At 37.7% G+C, this 17552-nt stretch overlaps 1 protein-coding gene across 7 annotated transcripts in view; it reads left to right on the forward strand.

The window, feature by feature from the left end:
- POU2F1 (POU class 2 homeobox 1) overlaps positions 1-17552 on the forward strand; it is a 117329-nt gene that overhangs the window by 70823 nt on the left and 28954 nt on the right. For all 7 annotated transcript variants that reach the window (XM_010845999.1, XM_010846002.1, XM_010845998.1 and 4 more), the window contains 5 exons: positions 516-704; positions 2115-2241; positions 3648-3742; positions 10069-10242; positions 16796-16937. In XM_010845999.1, the coding sequence (XP_010844301.1) occupies positions 516-704; positions 2115-2241; positions 3648-3742; positions 10069-10242; positions 16796-16937 (727 nt within the window). The remainder of the gene's footprint in view (positions 1-515; positions 705-2114; positions 2242-3647; positions 3743-10068; positions 10243-16795; positions 16938-17552) is intronic.

The raw sequence follows: 17552 nt of genomic DNA on the forward strand, positions 1-17552 counted from the left end.
GAGGAGGCTGTACGGAGACTGGGAAAAGAAACAAATGGACCTCATAGTCTTTAATCATATCTTAGAACATAATGAAAGTGATGGAATATGGCAGGGATTCATGCTAATTAAGAAGCTGGGCCTTATCAGTTCTTTCCTGGTCAGATCCAGCATCCTTGTTCCTTATTCATCTCACTAATCACTTGCTGTTCTGTTGGATGTAAATATCTTTTCATTTCCTGGCAGTATTGATTCTTTTCTTTGTTGCTTACTAGTTAATTACTTTTTTGCCTGAACCTTTGGTCCTGGACAAGCTTGAATGATTAAGTCCAGAGTGAGGACCACTATTTTAATGTAAATGGTCTGCACGTAATGGTAGCTTGATCACTGATGAACATTTTAGCCTCATACTTGCCATATGAAGTTGGGTAGCTATGGTTTAATACCACTTGAGTTACTTACTTCAAAGCAGTTGGCTTGCACTGGGGGCCCATCTCCTTTAACTCTTTCCGACTGTTTGTCCTGACTTTGTTTAGCTGACTTTGACACCAGCCCAGCAGCAGTTACTACTACAGCAGGCTCAGGCACAGGCACAGCTGCTGGCGGCTGCCGTGCAGCAGCATTCCGCCAGCCAACAGCACAGCGCTGCCGGGGCCACCATCTCCGCCTCCGCCGCCACACCCATGACGCAGATCCCCTTGTCTCAGCCCATACAGATCGCACAGGTGAGTGAGTGACTTATCGCTGGGGCGGGAAGGGAGGAATAGAATGGCAGTTTCTTTGGTATTAAGTTCACTTTCTGATTGTTAGTGTGGGCGCTTAAAGGCCTGAGAAGCTCTAAATCAGCGAGGTGAGTGATGAAGACTTCTTTACTACTGAACTAGAAATAATACATTTGTTTGCTTATTTGAGTTGGTATTATAAACACATAACCAATTATTTGAATAACTGTTTATATTAGGTGGCAGCTCTCGAATAATTAGCTGCGTATTTCTGGAGCAGAGGATCACTATATTTATTTAATTAGCTAATTACACAGGCCCGTGTTCTTTCACACGCTCTGCAGCGGGTGTTGCCACCCGCGTGTAAGAGGAACTGAGAACCATCTCTCTGCTACAGAGTGATTGGCTTTGTGCGGAACTGCATTAGAGTGTTGTTTGGCTTTAATTTTTGCATTTTTGGGCAGAGTATCCAGAGATAATAAAAATTTATTTAGAGAGGCATAGACAGTTCTACCAAGGAGGAAAAGTAAATGGAAACCTTTGTCTCAAGGAGAGGAAAAAAGTAGAAGTAGTCACATCAGTGAAATGATGAAGAGTTGTTATGAGTCCAATGCAGATAATTGTTTTATACCCCCAGAGAAGACTCAGAAATGGGCTTAAATTATAGCTAGAAGTTCACTAAACATTAAAAAAAAAGCCAATAAACTATAAGTACAGAATAGATATCAGACTAATGTTTATGACTATTATTTAATAGTCAGTTTTTATTTTGCCCATTTTTTTATTACCAAATAAATGTTTTTCATGCCTAAGTTGTGAGACTCTATATTGACATTATTCTAATAAGATAATATACATGCAATGACATTAAAAATTATGAAATAATAAGCCAATATAAGCAAGTTTAATATGTTATAGATCAGATTTTTATATGGATAGCTTTTTTTTAAATTTATGCACTGTTTTCTCAGTTGAGTTAGGCTGGTGCCAGATTTCATAGGTCTTTTAATTTATTGATGCAGGTTCAGACATAACACTTAATTTTTGCTCTACAACAGGAAATTCCGTCACTTAAAAAAGCAACATATTCTTTTCTCACTTGACTTCTAAAGCTCATGTTGGTCTCTACATGTTAAAGATACAACCATAAGCATTTAACTATTGAAAATTAGATTTCGCATTAAGTCATGACGCAATATATACTCATAGAAACAGCATGTCCTTGTCGCAGCTCCAAGTTCCTTCACACGCTTCGGAACATATTCAGAGCACATCCTTGTTAGGAGTTTATAATAATGTCAGATATTGACTCTCTTTTTATTTGGATGACAGAACTCATCATCTGGGAAACTTAAGATTAAGCACACTTTTATTTCAGAATCTCCAATCCATGTTTTAATCCTACTTTTTTAGGATCTGCAACAACTGCAACAACTTCAACAGCAGAATCTCAACCTGCAACAGTTTGTACTGGTCCATCCAACAACCAACCTGCAACCAGCGCAGTTTATCATCTCACAGACGCCCCAGGGCCAGCAGGGTGAGCACCTCCTTAGAGCTTATTAGTGGTGCACCAAGGCTGTCCACTTGTCCACACAGATGCTAACTATTATATTTTGGCCCGGAAGCTGTCCATTAAAACAGTGTGTTTTTTTTTTAATTTAATTTAACTTTAAGCTCAATATTCATGTTGAGAAAAACTTTGTCATGCATACCTCATTATTGAAGGTCATCATTCCCTGCCTTTCATATGCTTACTCAGTAAGGAGTACTGTGAGTTAGACCAAAAGTCTCAATTAAATTCAACTGCTGCACATATATTGGATAAATTGCTTCTAATGTTTTGATTAGAATGTGTCAAAGAATGTGGGCTGAGGATTTGAGCATTGAAAGTATATGCTTCTAACAATCATTGGTTTTCTTTTAAAGTTTAAGAAAAAGAGGGTATCATGTTAGAAACTGTACAAATTTGGGGAGTTATAAAAAAAAATCTTCAAGGCCTTTTAGTGCTAAATGTTGTGTTATTTCTGTATAAAGTGCAATCATGTTTGTTGGGCTGGTTAATGGAATCAATATAGACAGTATTAGAGTATCAAGGCTTCAACCCAAGGAATATTAGTGCATTACTGCTTCCTCATTATTTGTTTTTTAGCCTTTTTTCTTAATCATTCAAAAATCTTTTGTTGTACACACACCTATTCCACTTTTAAACGAATAAGATAGCCTGCCCCCTTCATGACCTAGACAGTTCTCTGGTCTAGCATGTACTGCTGTTGCTGCTGCTGCTGCTGCTGCTAAGTCGCTTCAGTCATGTCCGACTCTGTGCAACCCCATAGACGGCAGCCCACCAGGCTCCCCTGTCCCTGGGATTCTCCAGGCAAGAATACTGGAGTGGGTTGCCATTTCCTTCTCCAATGCATGAAGGTGAAAAGTAAAAGTGAAGTCGCTCAGTCCTATCCGACTCTGAGCGACCCCGTGGACTGCAGCCTACCGGGCCCCTCTGTCCATGGGATTTTCCAGGCAAGAGTACTGGAGTGGGGTGCCATCAACGCCTTAGCAGCTTCTAATTGCTTTTGGGTTAAGAAGTAGAGCTTTGTGGGGTTTTTTTTTTTTTTGGAGTTTCAAGTTGCTTCCATTTAAAATACTTCTTCACTTTCACCTATTCCTTCCTAAAATAAAAAAATTGATCAACCAGAGAGGTTAGGTTACACCAAAGACATATACCAGTTTTACATTTTTCCATATCTTCTTGCCCAAATTGTATTTAATAAGACTGAATTTAATACAACTGAATTGTATTTAATAAGACTGTAGGCAAATAAGACCTTAAGAGTTTTAAGACCAGTAGGACTATCAGGATATCAGTTGAAATTTTCACGTCACTTTCTTATGCCATATGTTCAAGGTAATCTTTAATGTTGGACATAACATGTTTGTGTTTTGTAGGTCTCCTGCAAGCGCAAAATCTTTTAACACAACTACCTCAGCAAAGCCAAGCCAACCTCCTACAGTCTCAGCCAAGCATCGCCCTCACCTCCCAGGTCAGTTTTCTTCCATGAGGGTTGCTTTCTTTTATCCTGTTGTCTTGAAATACTTTGGGGCTCTGTCTAATTCAACTCCCTAATAAAAATAATTCTAATAGTTTTAAAAAAATTCACCAAAATTTCAAAGCTAGGTTTTTCAGCTTCATAGAAAAAAATGCTGCCAAATTGATGTAGTCTTTGAAAACCTTCAGCGAGTCCCTATTTTGTTACATGTTCATAAAGAATAACTATGTTAGCACTGAATGAGTAATGCATTCTGGCTCTTGGACCACCCTCCCCTGATATATGACAGGAGAGATTACCACTTGAGCTAGACACCTAGCACCTCAGTTAAAACCATCATTGTTCTTTGCTCTTGCTCAGAAACTGTGAAGACACTTTTATCCCTGTGTTTATTCCCCATCTCAACTTTCCTGTGTTGCTTTAGCTAATTTCTTCCAGAGTTTAACTATAGAAAAAGTACAAGTCTAGGCATCTAGAGATTAAGGCTTTAGACCTAGTTCTGTTTCTTTCCTAGCTGTGACTTTGAGCATATCATTTCTCCTTTCTGCACCTCCATTTCCTTATCTGTAAAGTAGATGATTAAACTAGCTGATCCTCAATTCCCCTTCCATCTCTGATTCTCTTTGTTCATAACTATGGAAGTTATCACTTGATACTAACAAATTACTAGATTTGACCAAATTCAACAACTGTTTATGATTAAAAAAAAAAAAAAAAACTCTTCTAAGAACAGAAAGTAACTTTCTCAACCTGCTAAAAGGCATCTACCAAAAAAAAAACATTATAAAGACTGAACAGTTATCCACTGTTACCACTTTTATTCAGCATTGTACTGAAGAGCCTAGCAATGCAGTAAGATAAGAAAAATAAAGAACATGTAGGTTACAAAGGAAGGTGCCAGGGTCCAGCCCGGGCTGATCCAAGGAGTTCAAAGCGGGGACGGCGTCGGCGAGGATCAGGATACAATAGCTTCAATTAGATATTAATTAAAGATGTAAAGAGTAATAGAATGAGGATAGCTCAGTAGGAAAATTCAGTGGAGAAAAGAGGCTGAGTAGCTTGGTTTACGCAGGAGACCAATAAAACTTCAAGACAAGAAGTTTGCAACCACTTTCATAGGCTGCAGGCATCCTTCCGTTCTCCCGAAGGAGAGGAGACACTGAGGCCTCCCCGGTCGGATCTTAAAAGCCCAGGCATAATTAGTAAGCATGGCGGGTTCCGCGCTCCAGATGGAGACTCAGCCAGAGTTTGAGAGAGAGAGCGACATGGGGAGACCAGTATTTCGAGAAACTGATCCCAATTCTTTATTTTCCATGGTCTGCTTTTATACACTGAGATGTTATGCTAAAGTCACGTGGGGTCAGTGCCTCATATAAATGTATACAGAGGTCTTAGGGGCATTACATCATCTTCTGGCCAGGGGGCCTGCTGACAATTTATGACCCTCTCCTTGTGACAGCGGTCAGTCAACCAGGACACTTATTTCTCCAGGGGTGATTATTCTTAAAACAGACGCCACCCAAATAAAGTTACATTCCTATAGGGTGAGGGTGTGGTGGGTTTTAGTTAAGGAAAAAATTTACTTAGCCTAAGGTCTAACGTGATTTATATCAAAGGTTAATACTTATTTCTTCTATATATTCATTTATGTGTGTAAGGGCAGGGGATGTGGAGACTTAGCAACAAACATTGGCTTAACAAATGAAAAACCCTTCACCAATACAGTTTCTAATCAGCCCACTATACTTATACTAATGGTTTTCTAACTTTTCTAAGGAACCTGTTTTTAGAAGGTTTAAAGCATCTCGTGCCTCTCACGGTTGGGAGGCTGTGAGCAATCACATGTGGCCGGACCAGCCTATCAGGCAGGCTGGAGAACCTTCAGAGGAGTTTGTAGGTTAAAACACTCTTGTCATGCCCAGGAATTTTTATTAACTGGAGCCCTAAGTTAACTCCTTCTCCGAAAGAGGTGGTGGGGGACAGTCCCCCGTAAAGTCAGAGGTGTAGGTAAGAGCACAAAGTAGTAAAGTAGGCAGGCTCTGGTTATGGGGGTAGATGCTTGAGGATTTCCAGGGGGACTCCTGAGGCTCAATCCCGCCTTTGCGTATGTCGAGCCTCCTTCCTCATGACCTTTGCCACGGGCAGAGTGCCTCACTCTGGCCCCCAACAGGAAGGGTCTCCTTTGGCAGACAATATGATTATCTATGCAGAAAATTCAGAAGAATCTACAAAAATGTTGCTGGAATTAGTAAGTGAACTTAGCAAGTATGATACAAAATTACTTAGTAACTTAGCAAGCGAGATACAAAGTCAATAGACAAAAATCTGTATATTAATAAAAATCATTTGGAAATTGAAATTAATAAGAAAAATATTTGCGGTAATTAAGAATAAATTTAACAAAATGTTTATAAGACCTATACATTGAAGACTACAAAATCTTGCTGAGTGAAATTGAAGACCTAAGTAAATGGAGAGATGTAATGTGTTCACGAAGACTTTGATTCGTAAAACAAGATCTCTAAATTGATCTATAGATTCAACACAATCCCAATTAATATCTACAGCTTTCTTTGAAGAAATATGTGTGGTGTTTCTAACACTTGTACAGAATTGAAGAGGTCATGGAATAGCCAGTTTTGAAAAGTGAGAAAGTTAAAGGATTACTCGTTGTCTAGAATTATTATACAACTATGGTAAGAAAGACAGTGTGATAATGGCATGTGAATAGAAATAGAGCAGAAGTCCGATAGACTTGCATCATCAAGAACCAACTGACTATCCATGGGCAGAAAAAAAAAGCACCTCACTCCTTATTTCACAACGATATTATTGTTGTTGCTCAGTCACATTCGACTCTTTGGGAACCCGTCGATTGCAGCGCTCCAGGCCTCACTGTCCCTCACTATCTCCCGAAGTTTGCCCAGGTTCACATTCACTGAAGCAGTGATGTCATCCAACCATCTCATCCTCTGTCACCCTCTTCTCCTTCACAGTGATATACAAAGATTAATTTGAAATGGGTTGCAGATCTAAACTTCTAAAAAAAAAACTTAAGGGAAAATCTTTGGGTCCCTGGATAAGGTAATTTCTTAAGTGGGACACAAAAAGCACTAACCATAAAAGATAAAAAGTAATAAATTTAATTTCATAAAAATTAAAAGTTTCTGTTGAAAGAATGAAAAGGAAAGCCACAGACTGGAAGAAAATATTCTTGAAACGTATACAAATAAAAGACTTATATCCAGACTATATAAAGAACTCATACAGCACAATAAGACAACCTGTTTGTTTTTTTTAAGGGGGTGTGTGCAAAATATTTCAAGATATTTGAAGGCAAATTAAATACCAAAGAAGGCACATTAAATACCCAATAAGTATATGAAAAGATGCTCAAAATTATTAGTCATGAGGAAAATGCAAATGAAATATCACTACATACCCAGCAGAACGGGCAAAATTAAAGACTATGATAATACCAAGTGTTGGTGAGAATATAAAGCAAACCCAGCTCTTAAACGTTGCCACTGGGGTTGTGGATTGATGCAGGCCCTCTAGAGAAGAACTTGGCGGTTTTTTTTTCAAGTTAAATACAACTTATGACTCAGCAGCTATACTCTCAGAAATGAGTGCATTTGCTCACACAAAGACCTGTATATGAATGTTCATAGAGCTTTTATAAACAGCCTAAATATCCATCAACTGCTGAATAGATAACATAAATTTTGACATATCTATATGATGGATTGCTACTCAGCCAAAGAAACAAATGTATTTACGATACATTCAACATCATGTATGAATTTCAAAAGCATTATGCCAGGTGAAAGAAGACAAACATAAAAACTGTATACTGCATGATTCAATTTACATGGCATTTTACACAGACAAAGCTATAGGGACAGAAATCAAATCAGTGGTTGCCAGGGGGTGGGGCTAGGGGTGAGGACTGACAACAAAGGGCCCAGGAAATTTTGAGGGTGATGGAAATTTTCTGCATCTTAATCGCTTATAAGAGTTTTATGACTACATATAGTTGTCAAAACCCATCCAACTGTACACTTTTAAATGGTGCATTTAATTGTGAATAAGCGGAATTATGAAAATGAGGTTGAAAAGAAAACCTATAGCAGCAGTTCCTTTCTGACCTACAAGCTTTGTAAACAGTGGCAGGGCTGACAGCTTCATCCTGACTCCTGCTCACTGAATTTTACTCTACTATTTCTAGATCTGGCCCAGTCCAGCCTGAGGTTTCTGGAGTTGGGGTAACTTATCTGTAACCACTCCACCAAAAGGTACCCAAGCTATTTTTAGTCCTTTACTATTTGAGAATGGGGCTACTTCAAGCCTGGAAATAAAGCGACTGTCTAATAGTTGAGACACATCTCTAACCATCAACCAGTCTCAGTGGGAAGTTATAACCACATAGGACTCTAACTTGGTTGGTAAAGTTTTGGGTTCCTCCAGGTGGTCAGGTTAAAATTTTCTCAGCGTCAGCACGCCAGAGAGATTAATTTTGTTGTCTTCATTGAAGAGGGATGGTAGAAAGGAGCTTACCCCAAGTGTAGGCATGCGCAATTCCTATTATGTAGTTTTCAGGGGCAGTTAGTTCAGTTGGAGAGAGCATATTACTAATGAAGTAAAATTTAGAGGAATACGACGCATTAAAATTATAAGGAAAAAAGTACACAACCAGAGGCTCCATCTGTAATCCTGTCCTGTAATCTCTCACCTGGGCTTCTGTTCACAGGGAGGGTTGGCTGAGCAGTTAGGATGCAGTCAGGGCAGCACCTGTCACTAGTGAGTACTCAGAAGGAGGGTTCTACTCGGAGCTTGTGAGTCAGAAAAGATAGAGTATACCCTTATGTCCCAAATAAACTTTAGATGGATTTAAATAATTAAACATTTTTAAAGACATCGAAGAAGCAGGATATTTTTAGCTAGAAATAAGTCAAAGCTTTCTCAGATTTGAAGCAACAGCAGATAACTGAGGAAGAAAAAATAGTTCACCCAAATGATAATTCAACACTTACATACACTGAAAAATAAAAGGAGAAAAGCAGAGTGGGAAAATTATTTGTATTACTACAACAGACAAAGGCTTAATTTATAACATTTGATGAGATCTTTGAGAATAAGGATACCATTAATATATAAATGGGTTATGGATGTAAAGTTAATTCACATGAAAGGAAGTACAGGTAATAATTAACACATGGGAAAATTTTGGCTTTAAGTAATAAGAAATAAGAATTAAGGCATTAGCAAAGTACAGTTTATTCCTGAATTAGTAAAACATTTTTTAAAACTGCTAACACAAATCATGTGGGAACATTGTACACTGAGAACCAGCATTATGATGTATACCAAAAGCCGTGAAATTGTGTGTAGTATATACTCTTTATCCAGTTACAGAAAAATCCTTTGTGAATTTATCTCAAAGAACTAATTAGGTGGAAAAAATGACTGTATGCACAGTGTTTCATTGTGGTATCATCTATGTTAGTAAAAACAAATGAAAAATGTCTTAACGATAAAGAAATGGCTAAATAAATTATTATTATGATATAATTACCTTTCAGCCCACCTTTGACAATTAAGATGACTGAAACACCATAGTAGAAAAAATTGAAACCTAATGTTAACGGAGAAGAGCAGAGTATAAAATTTTGTTACTATAATTACAGTTAAGGTTAACAATAGATCAGTAGATGTGCAGGAGGAAGAAAACTTCTAGAGGTTATAGATAAATTTAACAGCGTAAAAATGAAGCTCTATGGAAGAAAACTTGAACAAATAGTCAGAAATGAAGCTATTAAGTTATTTAAACTATAGGTGATTTGTTTTTCCCCCTTAAAATAGTTTTTAATAATCTTATTTTTTATAATATTCTATTACAAGTAGGAGATATGATAGTGATAAGACAGGGATGGTTCCTGCTGTTTTGAAGCTTATAGTTTAAGTGACATATTTGTGATACAGGTTGTTAAAAATAAAGACTGATTTCTTAAATGACATGAGATGCGTGTATTCAGACCATTCGAAAACTCAAGGATAATGGATTTCATTTTTGTATATTCAGGTCTTTTCCACAGATGTATGTGTTTGACCTTAACTGTAATTGTAGTGTATATAGCACCACACTCTGCTTTTCTCACTGGGTGTTACGTTGTACCTGCCACAGTGTTACATGTTACATGTTATATTCATAGTTCTTGAATATAGCTGTTCGTGTAAATTGTTTACTTGCAGCATTCCAGATATAAACTTAAATTTCTTAGTGTATGTGTGTTCTTATTCTTCTGTTCCTTCTCTAACAGCCAGCAACCCCAACACGCACAATAGCAGCAACCCCAATTCAGACACTTCCACAGAGCCAGGCAACACCAAAGCGGATTGATACTCCCAGCTTGGAGGAGCCCAGTGACCTTGAGGAGCTTGAGCAGTTTGCCAAGACCTTCAAACAAAGACGAATCAAACTTGGATTCACTCAGGTAGGATGAACCTACCTTTAACTAAAGCTTCCTTCCTTGGCCAGGTCCAAATATTTGCATTCCATGTCCAAAGAGACTTCTAAGGAGCAGTATATTTTTCAGGTTTGTTTTTAATTTTGGACTGTAGCTTTTTCTTAGCCATTTCCTGCATTTGTAAGTTTAGACTTTCATCATTTTTATTCATGTATAAATATATAATTTACTGTTATGCTAAAATTGTTAACGTTTCTCTCAGAACACAGGCCTCTGAAATTAGAATTATACCCATAAATGGTGAGAACTTAAGAGATTATGTTGGGGAATGAAATAACTATAATATACTGAGGGCTGTGTCGTTTGAAAAACATTTGGTTCTAGCCCTTCGTGTTGTATATAAGTAAGAATGAGAGGAATAAAGATTACTTTATTCCTTTTATAGTAGCTGAAAGGGGAAATATTTGAAAGACTTGTTTAAAATAGTTTGTGGGCGAAAGGAAGCAGTAATGGAAACTCATACACACACAAACAGTAATACCAAACTGAGGCTGATTAACTAAATAGGAATCTGTTGAAGATGAAAAATCCAAATTAATCAAAATCCAAATTAAATTTTAAAATGTCACCTAACAAAGGGTTTTTAAAGTGGAATGAATTTAATGGTTTAAACCTGTATAAAGCTCTAGGTATATAGCTTGTTGTTCTAACCATTCCTGCTGACTTACTCTTAGATTAATGTGTCACAGATAAAGCAGGAAAATAATTAAGCTGAATGACATTTATGTAGTGATGCAAGATCATTCAGTTCAGTCGCTCAGTCGTGTCCAACTCTTTGGAACCCCATAAATCGCAGCACGCAGGCCTCCCTGTCCATCACCAACTTCCACAGTCCACTCAAACCCATGTCCATTGAGTCGATGATGCCATCCAACCATTTCATCCTCTTCATCCCCTTCTCCTGCCCTCAATCTTTCCCAGCATCAGGGTCTTTTCCAGTAAGTCAGCTCTTCGCATCAGGTGGCCAAAGTAATGGAGTTTCAGCTTCAATAGCAGTCCTACCAATGAACACCCAGGACTGATCTCCTTTAGGATGGACTAGTTGATCTCCTTGCAGTCCAAGGGACTCTCAAGAGTCTTCTCCAACACCACAGTTCAAAAGCATCAATTCTTCAGCGCTCAGCTTTTTTTATAGTCCAACTCTTACATCCATACATGACCACTGGAAAAACCATAGCCTTGACTAGATGGACCTTTGTTGACAAAGTAATGTCTCTGCTTTTTAATATGCTGTCTAGGTTGGTCATAACTTTCCCTCCAAGGAGTAAGCATCTTTTAATTTCATGGCTGCAATCACCATCTGCAGTGATTTTGGAGCCCAGAAAAATAAAGTCAGCCACTGTTTCCCCATCTATTTGCCATGAAGTGATGGGACCAGATGCCATGATCTTCGTTTTCTGAATGTTGAGCTTTAAGCCAACTTTCACTCTCCTCTTCCACTTTCATCAAGAGGCTTTTTAGTTCCTCTTCACTTTCTGCCATAAGGGTGGTGTCATCTGCATATTTGAGGTTATTGATATTTCTCCCAGCAATCTTGATTCCAGCTTGTGCTTCCTCCAGTCCACCGTTTCTCATGATGTACACTGCATATAAGCTAAATAAGCAGGGTGACAATATACAGCCTTGACGTACTCCTTTTCCTATTTGGAGCCAGTCGGTTGTTCCATGTCCAGTTCTAACTGTTGCTTCCTGACCTGCATACAGGTTCCTCAAGAGGCAGTTCAGGTGGTCTGGTATTCCCATCTTTTTCAGAATTTCCCACAGTTTATTGTGATCCACACAGTCAAAGGCTTTAGCATAGTCAATAAAGCAGAAATAGATGTTTCTCTGGAACTCTCTTGCTTTTTCCATGATCCAGCGGATGTTGGCAGTTTGATCTCTGGTTCCTCTGCCTTTTCTAAAACCAGCTTGAACATCTGGAAGTTCATGGTTCACGTATTGCTGAAGCCCCTCTTGGAGAATTTTAAGCATTACTTTACTAGTGTGTGAGATAAGTGCAATTGTGCGGTAGTTTGAACATTCTTTGGCATTGCCTTTCTTTGGGATTGGAATGAAAACAGACCTTTTCCAGTCCTGTGGCCACTGCTGAGTTTTCCAAATTTGCTGACATATTGAGTGCAGCACTATCACAGCATCATCTTTTAGGATTTGAAATAGCTCTGGAATTTCAACTGGAATTCCATCACCTCCACTAGCTTTGTTTGTAGTGATGCTTCTCAGGCCCACTTGACTTCACATTCCAGGATGTCTGGTCTAGGTGAGTGATCACACCATCATGATTATATGGGCTGTGAAGATCTTTTTTGTACAGTTCTTCTGTGTATTCTTTCCACCTCTTCTTAATATCTTCTGCTTCTGTTAGGGCCATACCATTTCTGTCCTTTATTGAGCCCATCTTTACATGAAATGTTCCCTTGGTATCTCTAATTTTCTTGAAGAGGTCCCTAATCTTTCCCATTCTGTTGTTTTCCTCTATTTCTTTGCATTAATCACTGAGGAAGGCTTTCTTGTCTCTCCTTACTATTCTTTGGAACTCTGCATACAGATGCTTCTATCTTTCCTTTTCTCCTTTGCTTTTTGCTTCCCTTTTCACAGCTATTTGTAAGGCCTCCTCAGACAGCCATTTTGCTTTTTTGCATTTCTTTTCCATGGGGATGGTCTTGATCCCTGTCTCCTGTACAGTGTCACAAACCTCTGTCCATAGTTCTTCAGGCATCTGAAGAACTGTCTATCTGTCTATCAGATCGAATCCTTTAAATCTATTTCTCACTTCCAGTGTATAGTCATAAGGGATTTGATTTAGGTCATACCTGAATGGTCTAGTAGTTTTCTCTACTTTCTTCAATTTAAATCTGAATTTGGCACTGTGGAGTTCATGATCTGAGCTACAGTCAGCTCCTGGTTTTGTTTTTGCTGACTGTATAGAGCTTCTTCATCTTTGGCTGCAAAGAATATAATCAGTCTAATTTTGGTGTTGACCATCTGATGATTCCACGTGTAGAGTCTTCTCTTGTGTTGTTGGAATGCAAAAGTAGGACGTCAAGAAACACCTGTAGTAACAGGCAAATTTGCCCTTGGAATACAGAACAGCAAAGGCTAATAGAGTTCAGCCAAGAGAACGCATTGGCCATAGCAAGATCATTAGGTGAAATAAAATTACTGAAGTATAGATTAGATTGGGTATTTCAATAGAATCAGGAAAAGCCTGATGGCTTTTTCCCCAGAGAATATAATTACTGTTTGAAATTTAAGCCAGCACTAAAATATTATCCAAATTATTTTATGTTGAAAGTGTTGTAACATACCACCTACTCTAGTAGATAAAAAATCAAGGATGACATCCCTGTTTTGTTCCTTATATTTCTTTGGTAATTTATTTTTGCTCAAAGAAACATTATATATTGAGAACAAAATGTTTTTTAATACATATAATAATTTTAGAAAAAATGCATATTTGTGAAGAGTCTCAGTTATGAAGAAACAAATTGTAATTCATAAAGATTTTAGTACTTTTGAACTATCTCAACCATCTGGCTTTTAAAAAGAAAGCTAAGATAATATAGAACTAGATTGGTAGAAATAAATTAATAAGCTTAAATAAGTATAAGGTTGGCATGTTTAGCAGTGCTTCAGCTCTTAAGCTATTAGCATAGCATACTCTTTGTTTCCTAGGAGATTGTTGCCCAAGTGATATGGCAAGGCTATTAAGACTTTTAAAAACCTTTCTTTAATTTTTATACCAAATAGTGGTTTGCCTTTCTGTGGCATTTGACCGAACACACTGGCAGGGTTGTTTCTCTCTCTTTTTGTCTTTCTCTCTCTCTCTTGCTTTTTTTTTTTTTTTTACTATTTATTTATTTGGCTGCACTGGGTCTTAATTGTGGCACACAGACCTTTGTCACCTCATGCAGGACCTTTCACAGAGGCCTGTGGGCTCTCATTGTGATGCACGGGCTTCGTTACTCTGCAGTATATGGGACCTCATTGCCCAGTCAGGGGTCATACCCACATCCCCTGTATTGCAAGGTGGATTCTTAACCACCGCACTAGCAGCAAAGTCCCTCTCTCTTTTTTTGATAAAGGAGCTTCCCTGTGATCTGGTGTTCTGCTTATAGTTTTATCCTATTATTTGACACACCGCTTCCTTATTTTTCAAAATGACTTTGACTTATCAGTGGCAACATTTCACAGACCTTGACTGTGTGGATTAAGGCACACATTACTGATGCGGGATGGGAAGAGCAACACGTTTTATGTCAGATACCTCAATTGTTTTTTTTAACATTGCTTTGTATGCAGTTTATACACATTCACTCAGAGGGTAAGTTAGACATTCAAGTTATTAGTTGAAACAAACAAATTCCTGTTCTCTGAGTAAATATACACGTTATTAGGTGTTTTAAACAGTATTTTCTAACTACATAATTTGTTATTAAAGGATTGCTGTAGATGTTATTACATAATTATAAGGCATGCCATATTCTAACACCATCCCTCACATGTGATACATTCATTATTTCCTAATCTCAATCTTCATTCCTCTTTTTCTCTGCTTTAAAAAAAAAAAAAAATCAAAGTGATATTATTTAGTTCAGATTATGTATGAGTTAACTGTTCAAACATTTACTCTGAGGGAGAACCCAAGGTGGTCGTGTATTACAAAAGCACTAAACCAAGCTTATATCAAATTAGTGAAAATTAGTATATTAACTGAGGCATCTGTTGCTTTTTAGACAATGAATTATTTAACTGTGATGGTCTGCTTCTGTTCTACTTCTGTGAGAGAGTACATTCGGAGCTGTCAGGAAAACCTTTTATGGGTTTGTGCCTGTGCTGTCCAGTCGGATAATCACTGTCCACATGTGCCTGTTGAGTACTCGGAAGGTGGCAGTGGTGCTAAGGAACTAAAGTTTTAATTTATCTGCTTTGAATTAATTTAAATTACACATGCAGCTGGTAGCTATTCTATGGGAAAAATTAGAATATAGATCAGTTGGAGTTCAGTTCAGTTCAGTCACTCAGTCGTGTCCGACTCTTTGCGACCCCATGAATCGCAGCACGCCAGGCCTCCCTGTCCATCACCAGCTCCCAGAGTTTACTCAAACTCATGTCCATCGAGTCGGTGATGCCATCCAGCCATCTCATCCTCTGTCATCCCCTTCTCCTCCTGTCCCCAGTTCAAGTATTCTCAAAGTCTCATTTTATCTTTATCCAACATTTCTCCTCTATTAAACTTTTTGATACAATTTGCTCACCAGTGAGAAAATGGAGTTTAAAAAGAAATATTCTTTCTTTTCACTTACTAACCCCTTATGTAAGTGCTAATAGACAATGTTCTATCCAAAAGGTGGTTTACAGGGGAGATGAATCAAAGGAGTGAGATGTTCCTAATTCAGAACGAGTGTTGCCAAGATAGTTGGGAGGTGACTGTCTTAGTAGAATTAGCTGTGTAGTATTTTGGACCAGAAATATTGCCTTTCTGTCTTGTCACTAAACTATTTAAAATGAGAGTGTGAATTATTTCTACTATATAACTGGTGGCTCAGACAGTAAAGAATCCACCTGTGATGCAGGAGACCCAAGTTCGATCCCTGGGTCAGAAAGATCCCATGAGAAGGGAATGCTACCCACTCCAGTTTTCTTGCCTGGAGAATCCAAAGGACAGAGGCTACAGTCCATGGGATCACAAAGAGTCAGACACAATTGAGCGACTGACACTTTGTATTACCTATATATATACAATAAGAGAGGTTTCAGCTGGAGGAAAAGCCCTCCATACATTTCAAAGGCTTATAGAGAAAGATATTTTTTGCAGTATATTCAGGGGATCATTGTTCTATTGCTCTAAGGCTACCAAGTTTCCAGTGCCCATAAAGGTTTTGACTAAATGGGTCAAAACTCTCTACTGTGAATTTCTATAATGGTTACAGAAGTAGTCTTTTTAGAATACCTGGTTTTTATAACAAACTTTGAAATCCAAACTAAGAGTGCAAAGGAGATTTTTTTTTCACAGCTTCCAGAAATAACTTTACAGGAGAAAAATTAAAGAACGAAGCATAATTTCTAAGATTTAAAGTGATTTATGTGAAGTTGGATTAGTTCAGAAATATCTAAGGTTATCAAGACAGTTATATCTATTAACCCTGTAGGTGATACAGGTTAACTGATTTTTAAAGATTACTTAGATCACTTTGGTTGCATCACTTACTTGGTAGAATATCAGCACAACCTTTTGAGAGTTAGCAGAAATACTTGATATTTCAATAATTAAGAAGAGATTCAATATGGAGAGAATATGGGACAGTTTTGAATGTTGTCACCATTGAGGCCTAATTAATAAGAACCTTCACTGGAATACTGTGCTCAGCTTAGGGATGGCTGTTGTTGTGGAACCCAGTAAATGGAATGATTGTTGATTCTTTGTCTAGAACAGTTACTGGAGCAGCACCCTCAAGTGAAGACCATAAACATTGCATGAATCTTCTCTCTCTCTCCTTTCCTATTCTGTATTATTGTACAGGGCGATGTTGGGCTTGCTATGGGTAAACTGTATGGAAATGACTTCAGCCAAACTACCATCTCTCGTTTTGAAGCCTTGAACCTCAGCTTTAAGAACATGTGCAAATTAAAGCCACTTTTGGAGAAGTGGCTAAATGATGCAGGTGGGTAAATATATAAAAAATATATATATTTCCTTGTTGATCATTGAAATTTTATAGGAGGGATTGTTGTATAAATGGGGATTATATTTCTTATTACATTATTGATACTACAGAATCTTGAAGCTCACTAATCTTGAGAGGATCAACGTAAATTATGACTACATAAATTAGAGAGCTAATTCATTTAAATAGTCTAGTAATTACAAGGTACATAATCAGCAATAGTTTTTAGCTTTGGAACATTTCTTATATTTGAGCCCAGAATGAGAGACAGTTGAAGGAAGTTGAAGAGGATAAGAAGGCCTATGTATTTAAATAAACTTGAAAAACAAGTTTATTGGTTCTTCCTCCATGGATTATTATAAATTTGTTCCTGATAGTATTTCTGCTTTGTTATTAAAAGTGATCACACATTGGTATGTATATACAATGGACTATTACTCAACCATAAAAAAGAATGAAATATTACCATTTACAACAACATGGATGGACCTAGAGAATATTATATTTAGTAAATAAGCCAAACAAAGACAACTACTGTATGATACCACTTATATGTGGAATCCAAAAAATAATACAAATGAATCTGTATTCATTTAGAAACAGAAACACAGA

This window comes from Bison bison, unplaced genomic scaffold (genome assembly GCF_000754665.1).
Source record: "Bison bison bison isolate TAMUID 2011002044 unplaced genomic scaffold, Bison_UMD1.0 scf7180017864229, whole genome shotgun sequence".
NCBI lineage: Eukaryota > Metazoa > Chordata > Mammalia > Artiodactyla > Bovidae > Bison > Bison bison.